Raw genomic sequence first — 11,342 nt, forward strand, 5'->3', positions numbered from 1 at the left:
ATTTTAAATTGTAAATAAGACAGACACCAAAATGAGTCGGTCCAAATATTCCTTTTGAAATAGCTTTATCATAGTCAGGAAAGCCATTTTTGACAGAGCAATGCAAAAGAATGGAATATTTTGAATAAATAAAGACAAATACCAAAATTAGTTGGTCCAAATATCTTTGAAATAGCAGTATCATGATCAGAGAAGCCTTTTTCAACAGAGCAATGCAAAAGAATGGAATATTTTGAATAGTAAATAAAGACACACCAAAATGAGTCTGTCCAAATTTTTTTTAATGAATTTCAGTGCAAACCAACATGAATTATCTTCTCGTTGTCTTGCCTGATTTTCTTTTTCCACTGAACAAATGTTTCGGCATCTTTGTTCTTATCATCCTGTCAGCTTCACCTATGGAATAAGACACACACAGGGGATGTTTAATATTGGATGTCAAGAGAGAATGAGGTTATATAAAAGTGATAAAAATAAGGTTTCATAAACATTTTTGACTAAAATTTTAAAATTGCAAAAATTCTGACCAAAGCCACATTTTTCCACTTTCATATCAAGAGAAAATGAGGTTATATTAAAGTGATAGAAATTAGGTTTCATAAACATTTCTGGCTAAAATGGTAAAATTGCAAGAATCCTGACCAAAGCCACATTTTTCGACTTTCATATCAAGAGAAAATAATTAGTGTATGGTACTGATAGTGTACATGTATGGTACTAATTGACAGCAAGTCAACGGTATGACATGCTTTAACACTGAAATTACTTTCCATGCTTTGATATGATACAGTTACATACATAGCAGCTATAAGAATTTGCCACATCGTTTTTCCCTATCGAAATTCAAGTATTTTATTTATCTGAAAAATGCATGTTTAACATAATTTTAATTATTGGAAAACATTAAGATCAGTAAGCAGTTGAAGGCTGCGTTTAACATAGTACAGGATAAAATTTTTAAACAGGCAAAAAGTTGCACGTTCACACAAACTGAGCTATTCGAACAAAAATTTATAAGCTTAGCTGTGTAAACAACCTATTTTTTTATGTAATTAAAGAGATGGTTCTGTGTAAACAGTATGTACAGGTCAAATTTTTGGCTGGTTAAACATTCGTCAGCACCATGTAAAAGCAGTCTAAATCTCCAGATTCAAAGTTAATCATCCCCTCAGCAACGACAAGACTACATTACAATGTGAAAACAATCATGGAATCTATGGTGAATAGAATGGTAAGTATTCCTGCAGTACTCACCAGCTTTGCCCAGTCTGTTCATTTTCCTCTGTGACACCTTTGCCATTTTCTTTGCTTTCATCTTGTTCTGAAATAAAAATACATGAATAAAATGATTTTCACCAAAAATTGACATTCCATGACGTACATCATGTTTCGATAGTCTATTGTCACATACTGTAAATAAATTTTCTAAAACTAAGCCTAGAAAGCCTGTTCTTATATTACAAAATTAGCACTCTACTTTCTGCAAGCACCCACCCACCCCACCCACCAATGTTACTAAGACAATCAAAGTGGTGTCGTCCATTGTTCCTACCTCAGGCTGAATTCCAGATTGGTCACGTGGAGGACGCGACCTGCTACGAGAGGCACTTGGTTCAAAATTGGAAGTCTCTCTCTTCCTTTTACGGTTGACAGGGGTCTTGGACCTAGAGCGGGTCTTGACTCCTGACATGGGATCATCATCCTAATGAAGATAAATAGAGGATATAGTATTATCATGTGAAATGCCTTAAACCTGGTTCACCAGCAAGCAACACAAATGCAAGCAAAATTATGAGTGAACTACACAAGGAATGGAAACTGTTTCATTTTCTTGCATTTGCATCTATAACCTGGGACTAGGAAAACGTAAACACAAGATCAAAAATTTTTTTGACCTTGGAAGTTTCACCTTGCCTGGTGCCTACTTAATACTGTAAATGGTATCTGCTTAATAAAGGGAAGTCTGCATAGTATAGGCTTGTGTTATACTGAATATGGGTTAATGAAGGGTGTCCACTTTTTAGAGGTACATTTATCACTGTAATTACAGCCTTTGGATTTAATTTTATGGCTGTACTTTGATGTATGAGTAAAACGAAAAAAAATGGGATCCCAAGCTGTGTCACAGTCTTATAATAATACATACCTCAATACCCTCTATGTCATCCATCTCCTCATCAACATTCTTGTGTCTGTTTGCTAGTTTAGATCGAGCAGCTTCCGCCTAAAAAAAAATATATATGGTTAAGACCAGGCCTTCAGGCCTGAATGAGAAGTTCCTGACAATAAAGGCCACTGACAATAAAGTCAACTGGCAGCCCAAGTTAATAACCTGTATGGGACCTTATGCACGCTGCAGTCATGTTGGCTTGAAGAATGCAGTTTCCCCCATTTAACCTGGATCCAACCTGGCATGTTTTTTATTCATGTGAAATAAACAGCTGTGGAGTGATGAAAGTTCATCATCCATCACACCCTTGTGCTACCTGTGAATGCAAGTCATGTTACCTTGGCTAATGCTACCTGTGCATGTAAGTCATGTTACCTTGGCTAATGCTACTTTAGGGATGATTGCTCTGTTCTGGGTGCCTTTGTTTTCTCTGTGTCTTTTCACGATAAACAATCTCTTCTCACGGATTCTAAAATACAAAATGTGAATCAAAAACAATTAGAAAGCTAAAAGTATTTCAATTATCCATTACTTTCCTTTCCAATTGATGCTACATGGAAACAGAATACCATGTTTTATTAGCATGCCTCATTACTCCCTCCCATTGGCAGTTTATTTTTATGGACCACAGAGTTTACGTTTTAAGGGTGGGAAGGGACGGATAATTTGTTAACACTAGTGTTAAGCTGGGAAATTCTGGATATCCAACAACATACACAAAGAATGACTTACTCTGCAGCCTTCTTCCTGATTTCTTCCTCTTCAGAATCCAGCTCTTCTTCCTGCATTGCATTACCATAAAACATGTTTTAAAATACAATGTAATTCTTATTTTACGACCATCCCTCCCATACTGTATGGGGCTTTTCCATGAGGTTCACTCCACATGCACTAACACTACATGTACACATGTACATTCATTATTTACAACACATGACACTCAACTCACATGTCGATTCTTATGGAGGGAGGAAAACTGGAGACACCCAATGAAAAACCCTCATAGCAAGGGAGAGAACAACACATTAGACAAACTCAACTAACATAATGTTATTTGATTCAGTTGAGAATCTAACTAGTGGCCCCAGGCATAAACTAAACAGCAGGTAAAGAGAGTGCTGAAGCAGCACAAGTCACCCATGTTACCCAGTTAATACATGCAATGAAGAGAAAGAAATATTATATTAAGAAGAACTTAGCTGCCTGAATAATAGACCTCCTCGGCTCGGGCATAATGTTGTCCCATATCAGACCACATGTCATTCCCTAGAGTATCCTTTCTTTGTTTAACAGTTTCACATCAGAAGACACATGCATATGGATACAACTCCAGCGAAGAATCTTATTCTCAAGGGAATGACACGTGGTCTGGAATGGGAAAACGTTACACCCAAGCCGAGGAGGTCAATTTAACCTGCATAACCAAATAAAGTATATATGTATCCATGTAAAGTATTCAAAAGGTTAAATTTCAGTAGTGTTTACAGTGTTTACAGGCCATGATTCACAACACAAGCAAAAGGCACACAGGTAGAGAAGTAACTTGATAACTTCATTTTCATCAACATTAAGCATAATACTTACAGAAGAGTCATAGACTCCAGCTGCTTCTCGTAGTTCTTCTTCTCTCTCCAGCTCCTCAAGTTTCTATGAAAAGAAAATAACTGGATCAATCCTAATGTACATGTATAAGAATTCTTTGATTTCTTATTGCTCCAAAACTACAGATACTTTAGTTATACTAGCATTCATTTCTTAAAATATCAGCCACATGAAATAACACCAATGTCTTGTTTTTAGACAGAGCATACTATAATACATACAAACTTCATTCTTGTACCACTTCACAGCCAGTGGATAACAAACCTGTACATGTGACCATCATCTCACAGAGATTAAAGTAATGGCCAGTCTGTCACTGGTCATGTTGACCAGCGGCAAATTAGTTTTCCCCTGGTCATATATGTATCTTGTTCAAATGTTTTAATATGAGACTCAGCGTTACTTATCGAGATGACGGGCAAGACAAAAATTTGACAAGACATTAAAGTTCCAATTCTGGTCACAAATTGTCTGATGACCCGCCATTATTTTTAGTCCTGTTCAATGATAGAATTGTAATAATTTTTATTTAGAAGTTGTTTTGTTTTTTTTTTTTTGTAGAAGAAGGAAAACTAGAGAATTATCAAAAAACCCTTAAAGCACAGGAGAAAGCCAATGACGAACTCTAACTATAACATGTACTATGATAGAAGTGACAAAAGCACACTGTCACCATGACTTCCTAAATAAGCAAAATGAGTGTACCTTCATTATATCAGAATCAATATAGTCAGCCACATTCTTGCCCAAGAAGATCTCAGGAATAACATCTTCCCTGTCCTGCTCTGACTTCAAGTCCCAGTGTTGTCGTAAATCAAGATAGTAATCATCAGCCATTTCTTTCTCCAGTTCCACTGCCAACTTCTTTTTCCTGGTTCCTTCCACTTCCATTGCCTTCTTCCTATCCAGGACAGCTTGTGGAATGAATGGCGGTCTCTCTTTGTTGTCTCTTGGTGTTGGCATGGCAACATGGAGTCTGTTGACAACATCGTTCACTTTCTTGCTTCGCATTTTGACTTCCACTCGTTGAGCAAGGAGTTGTTCGCAGGCCTCGTTTCGTACTGTCATGACTCCTTCATCGCTGATGTTGCTCATGGAGATTACTGTGACACCTTGAAAACCAAAGATAAATCATCGATCAACCAGGGAAATGAGATGAAGCATCAAAAAATATGTTAATCAAGGGCTAGGGGTGAACCCCTTTCAACTGGCCAGCTTTTTTGATCCAAAAAGAAAGATCTACTAGAGGTTTTTGTACCATTGGAGACAATTTGAATTCAAGAGTTGTCTACAGGTTTTCAGTTTTCCTCTCTCTGCAAAACCCTACATGCTAAAGTCCACTTTGATCCATGACTTAAACTTTTATTTAATATACACACATATTAATAGATAAAATTATTACAAAGATACAATGGTTAACAAAATTACAAGAGCCAATGATTTACAATAGTAACTATAAAAAATGAAAATAAAAGAAATAAGGAGAAGTGTGTGTGGTTGTTGAAATAGTAAAAAACTTTCGAGTCAACAGCCACTTATGTTTTCCCTGAAATACATGTGGATCAGCCCTTGGAATTATCCATTGTTACACACATGGCGGCTCTCATTAGGGTTGAGGATCAAAGAATTCTCTAGTAACTGAGCACAATTCTCCAGCTAAACTACCATAATCTTCTTCTATTATTTCAAACTTAAAGAAAACCCTGCACATACAATACAGTTATAGAGAGGTTTCACAACAGCCATGTTTGAAGGCAGCCCAAACAATGCAATGTATTTGCATAACAAGAGATTTCAATTCCCAAAGGAGAAAATTCATATTGCTTAATGCCCTGTAACATCTATATGCAGCCAGCCAATTGAAGTGCTCAGTACTGTAGCTATGTTACTAACCTTCACCATCAAATGCATTCAAAACCTCCTTCTTTTCATCAGACACCTCATCAGGACGGACAATGTCAATCTTGTTTATGACCACAATCAGTGGTTTGTTAGCAAACAATGGCTTGATGTTATTAAACAACTCCAGCTGTTCATGTAAAGTATGACCACACTGCTCTGATATATCTACTACATACAGAACTGCCGAACGAAGATGCGCCAGGGCTGTAATAGCCTAATAATGACAAAGGTATGGTATACCATACGTTAATGAAGTTACCCTACCATGTTTTTAAAAATGAGTGGTTGTAATGCTTGTTGCATTATTAGAAAGAAACACTGCTCTCATCAAAAATGGATACGATGCTACGATGTACACGTAGTACAGATAACACTGGCAATAGTCCAAATTTGCATTATGAAATTGTCAACAATACTTCTGCTCAATTATCTGCTTCCAAGTCCATTTTACTTATCCAACGCTACTACAAATGCATATGTTACACATCACATTTTTTGGTACATACAGTAACTCTAATGCCTTGGGACATTCAAAGCAATGAACATTTAACTGTATTAGGATGAGACTATGCTAAGAACAAACCTGCATTTCAATGGTGTTTCTCTCCTCAAGTGTATGGTCCAATATTCCTGGAGTGTCAACAACCTGAAAATCAAGGCAAAAAATTCAAATACTCCCTAAAGCCCCTTTTACACTAGCAATTTTTGCTGTGGTTTTTTTGCGATTTTGTCCATAATAAATAATGGTAAAGAATTTACTGGTAAAGTTTTTTTTCAAGATACCAAATTTTTTCTAGACGAATGTCTCTTTTGATGGATGAGACAAAAGATTTCATATTTCCGAAAATTGCCACGAAAATTGCAGCAAAAATCGCCGCAAAAAATTGCCAGTGTTAACAACGGTCAAACATTTTTGGAAAAAATCAAAGCATTGTTCATTTTGTTTAATCTCACAACTACTGAACCCGGTTGTACAAAAGATGGATAGCACTATCCAACAAATAAATCTTATCCAGTGCATAAATTTATTGGATAACAGCCTGGACTTATCCACTGGATAAGGATTTATCCAGAAAACAGTGTTATCCACCCTTTGTAAAACCAGGCCCTGAGGAAAAGAAATCTTACCTGCCATCTCAAGTACTTGTAGTCCATGTGTCCAACAAACAAGGATTTGGTAGTGAATGCATATGGCTGGACCTCAACATCAGCTCTTGTAACCTGATAATAAGCAGTTACAGTACTACATATAAATCATGGGTCTCATTCCTATTTTCTCTGAGAATGTTGTTTGCTTGACTAACATCAGCAAAAAAATGCCAGTTTTCATAGTCAAAGGACTGAGAGAAGCAAATCATAAAAAATATGTTTTCACTTACTTTGTTCATAAAACTGGATTTGCCAACATTTGGAAACCTGGATAAAGCAAACAATTACTTAGCAAGAAAATAATTCAATGCATATTCATGATATACTGCAATATGGGCATAAAAATGCCATGAATAACATTAAAAGCCCATGACTTAAGGGTTTTTGGCTTCTGTCAATCAAAACATACAAACTCATGTGAAAGCCAAAAAAAATCATAATTCATTTATATGCCTCGCAATCATATGTGTCTTGTAATTTTAGAAATATCGATGTGTGAGGACAAAGTGAAATATTCATTTTGACTTACCCACAGACTAACAGGGTTCTTGTGTTGGGGTCTATAGATGGTAACCTTGATAAATGTTGTCTAACTGTGAAACAAACCCACAACACACAATCAAAATACATGTTTTCTCTATAGTCTTCTCTAGAGTCAGATGATTCTTGGTGTTAATAATTATTGGGTGGCTAGCCAACCCCTTTGACATTTTTAAGGACAAAACAATGGCAAAGAATTATGTACAAATCTAAATATAAAAACTGGCTTCCTAGTAACAGCTAACGCCCTTGAAATCTTCCACAAACAATAATAACTTTAATATTTTATACTGTGCATATTTCATATATGTGTACGCTCATATGTGCGCATACCAAAGATAAAGTTTGTCTTATGTACTCAGATTACAGTGAAGAAAGCAAACCTTGTTCTAGATACTGCAAACTCTGGTTTTGTCTCTTCATAATGGTGCACATCCTAAAGAATCCAAAAAATATTATCAAATATTACCAAAAAATCATAGTATTTACATTTATTTCTAATTTTGACAGGGGAAATGACTTTCAAAGGCCTGCCAAATGAAAACACCCCACAATGCTTTTTAGGGTAGGGGCTTATTAGAGGCTGGTGGCTTATTAGAGGCTGGTGGCTTATTAGAGGCTGGTGGCTTATTAGAGGCTGGTGGCTTATTAGAGGCTAGGGGCTTATCGAGGGTGTTGTGATAGTGATAGTGCCATGATATTTCTCACCTCTGGGAGGGAGGGATGGAGGGATGTAAAAGAACCACTGAGGATGTAAAGAAACCCTGGCAGTGACCATTCTCAGTGCCTACACCTCATACTAACCACCTCTCATGTTTGTAAATTGCAACAAAAGCAATCTGTCATTCACAACTTAATGTAAAGCGCCTTTGATTCTATCCATATAGAAAGGGCGCTATATAAATCATAATTCATTATCATCATCATTATCTCAGGTTTAATTTCTGGAATCTGTATCACAGGTGAGTTAAGTTTGTCCATCTCCAACTCTTGCAATCATTGCATAATTTATTAATTAAAGGATTAGAGACAATACCTTCCAAGAGCAGCTCGTTTCAGTTGTTTACATCTATATAATGAGTCACCATACTTCATCAAGCGAACATAATCCTTAGCAACACTGAATAAAAAAATATTTGTAAATATTGTTGTTATTGTATATTTTATAAAAAACCATTGCAATGATGTATCTCTCACAGCAGGGGCGGCGGAAGCTGAAAAATTTTGGGGGGGCACTCCAATATTTCATGGTACCTTGAAATGACCCCCCTCCCCCTCTCTGTTTAGCTTGATTACAAACGTGTATGTGTGATATTTCAATCATTAACATTTTGCGCGCATTAAACCATTTGCAATTGTGCTGAGAGACACAAAAATGATGCAAGTCGTCGCTAGATATATCGTATATTTTTTAGATACAGAAAATTATGTAATATCAAAATAATAAATAATGGTAATCATAACCAAATCTCATGCGTTTTTGTTTTTTTTGTGTGTGTGAGGCATTATATTCTGGGGGGGCCAGGCCCCCCCAAAAAATCTAGTGGGGGGGGGGGGGGGCAGTGCCCCCCTGGCCCCCCCGCTTCCGCCGCCCCTGCACAGCATAATCAACCTTCATAAACTATATAATTGTTTGTTATTAGTTGTTGCAATCTTTGTTGAATTGAAACAAAAGATTGTCATTGGTCTCTTTCTTTACATGTGTATCAACTGCCATATCCAGTAATTACAGCCAGTATATTTTTTATTTACTTATCACAACCTACTGCCTGTTTGCTCGCTTTGTAAAAAGAATTGAAACTTTTGTCAGATACATTTTCAAGAACTCTATTATATTATTATTATTGTTGTTGTTGTTGTTGTTGATGATGATGATGATGATGATGATGATTATTATTATTGGACAATGTCTGGCCAGAATTGGAGCTTGTCTGCCTGGTCAAATCTTTGCCTTTCTTGATGGTCATTCACCAGTAATGTCAAGCCAGAAATGAGGTATGACAGAGCTAAATCTAATTTGTCCCAACAACATTCGCCTGTCAACTAACCAGCCATTATTTTTAGCCCTGCCTATCTTTCGTGTGTGTGGGTTTATTTTATGTAGAATGATTGAATTCCAGAGGGAGTCAAAGGTCAAAAGAAACGCGTAGCAACACTAGTGGTACTGTATGTACACATACGTTAGTGCTATCATTTCCCATTTCATGTGGACATTTCATCCGCCAAGTCACAAATTTTAGTCAGTGTTTGACCACCATTTAAAAACAGATAATGAGATTCAAAGACTTAACTATCACCTGATTGAAATCAAACAATAGTAAATGCTACAAGAGGATCAAATAATCACTGGACAACAAATACTCACTTATCAATCAAATTTCTAGCAGTGTTTATCTGTCCTAGAGCCAGTTTATAATGATCTCTATCGTATAGAACATTCATCAAGTCGGCATAAAATGGATGCACATCCTAAAATCCAAGAAAAGAATGATTTATAACATATACATGATGTAGAGGTTCATTTTTTACTTAAAGGATTTATATTTACTTTTAATTTTATTGATAACTTTGTGCTGATCAAAGTCAGTGCACAACTAGCTCACAGATCAAAGTGAAATTTTGGCATCTCAGGTTTTGCAGAAGAAGGAAAACAATAGAACTATTCTGATCATATTTTGATCTTAAAATTTCCGGAATTACACAAGAAAATCGTGAGTTAAATTTCACTTACAATTTCATGAAATTACAAGTGAGTTTTACTTTTTTCTGCTACCCAACCTTTACTCGTACATTTGGATTTCTGTCAATCAAATGGACCCTTCTCAAATTATCTTGGAAACAAGGCTAATATGGAAATGTCAGAAGTTCCTCCAAGAAAAAGTCTGATTCATTTTGCATTTTCATATTAGTCTGACATTCAATGAACTGCAATATTTTTAATTGAAAAAAGCCAAAAAGCCTTTATTGTGAAAGTACTACTAGAAACATCAAAACAGTTATATGTACAATACCCACCTCAAGTCTTGGGAAATCTGTGATGACTTGAGACAATTTATCATGGTAATTCTGTTGAGTGTACTTTATTTTTCTTAAATAAAAATTACGAATTCTGCTGATTTTATAACCCCTAAAAAAAAAATAAGAAAAGGAATGAGTTAAACATTAATGAAAATATCAGAAATTCGATTTAAAAAGACCTTTTCTCTTGTCCAAGTATTGTTGATCAAGCTAATTTTACCTATTTTTTTCTTCTAACTATTAACTATGGTTTTACACATCAGCTGATATAGAGTATTAGTAAGCTCAACTTTTTTTCTCTAAGTTATCGTATTTTTAACCAAGAACCACGAAAACAGACGATAATCAAATTATATACTCTACCTTATACTCTATACATTTAAAGTTTTGTATCTAATATGATAATAACAAAAGATTAACGTGAAAAAATGATTCTCTTTCAGAAATTATAGACAACGATGACCAACTTACTTGTGAACTACTGTTGGAGTTTTACGTTGTGTCTTGGATAAAACGATGTCGATGAAGTCCTAACCCAAATAGATAAATAGTTTAGTAAATAAGTAAGCTTTAAGTGTGATGGTTATTTTTATTTATCGCCTACCTTGGCGGTAGGAACCACTGTGATCTTCTTAAAGTTGTAGTGCGCCATTTTGGATTCTTGGCAGCACGTGAAAAGGAAGCAACACTGGACTGACCATGGGCAAATCCGCTGATCAGCGACGGGCGCAAATTGAGTCACGGCCAGAAGTCTGGGACGACATACACTCCGTTACAATTACTGGAAGTTTTCGTATGGATATATGTTATGATACGGCCTTAGCTGTATCGTATCTTACTGTAGCCTCATCTAGTCGTGATTGGATGAATTCCTTGGAGACAATGGGAAGCCATTTCAATGCTATGGCGTGTGATACCGATTTGCCGATGTATGGCAGTGCTAGAAGTCTGCAGTGAGTAC

The 11,342-nt window shown here is 36.0% G+C and overlaps 1 protein-coding gene across 1 annotated transcript; it reads right to left on the reverse strand.

The window, feature by feature from the left end:
- Nucleotides 1–260: 260 nt before the first annotated feature.
- On the reverse strand, nucleotides 261–11,105 carry LOC116289033 (GTP-binding protein 4). Its single transcript, XM_089027313.1, has 19 exons — nucleotides 10,986–11,105; nucleotides 10,853–10,911; nucleotides 10,379–10,490; nucleotides 9,729–9,832; nucleotides 8,400–8,483; nucleotides 7,747–7,799; nucleotides 7,353–7,416; nucleotides 7,054–7,090; nucleotides 6,803–6,895; nucleotides 6,258–6,320; nucleotides 5,666–5,888; nucleotides 4,478–4,884; nucleotides 3,755–3,817; nucleotides 2,903–2,952; nucleotides 2,546–2,639; nucleotides 2,147–2,224; nucleotides 1,553–1,702; nucleotides 1,255–1,321; nucleotides 261–396 (listed from the first exon to the last, which is right to left on the reverse strand). Exons 1-19 carry the CDS (start codon nucleotides 11,031–11,033, stop codon nucleotides 311–313), a joined length of 1,935 nt encoding a protein of 644 aa, XP_088883439.1. The 5' UTR covers nucleotides 11,034–11,105; the 3' UTR covers nucleotides 261–310.
- Between the last annotated feature and the right edge of the window lie 237 nt (nucleotides 11,106–11,342).

The sequence above is a fragment of the Actinia tenebrosa genome, unplaced genomic scaffold (assembly GCF_029948245.1).
Source record: "Actinia tenebrosa isolate PJP-AT-01 unplaced genomic scaffold, QUT_ActTen_1.0 PGA_scaffold11__36_contigs__length_13525064, whole genome shotgun sequence".
Classification (NCBI taxonomy): domain Eukaryota; kingdom Metazoa; phylum Cnidaria; class Anthozoa; order Actiniaria; family Actiniidae; genus Actinia; species Actinia tenebrosa.

Coding starts and splice junctions, on each gene's coding strand:
- LOC116289033 (XM_089027313.1), bottom strand. CDS start 11,033: ATGGCGCACTACAACTTTAAGAAGATCACAGTGGTTCCTACCGCCAAG. Junction 4,885..5,665: donor GAATGCATTTGATGGTGAAG/GTTAGTAACATA, acceptor TTGGTTTTCAAG/GTGTCACAGTAATCTCCATG. Junction 397..1,254: donor GAACAGACTGGGCAAAGCTG/GTGAGTACTGCA, acceptor CTTATTCCATAG/GTGAAGCTGACAGGATGATA.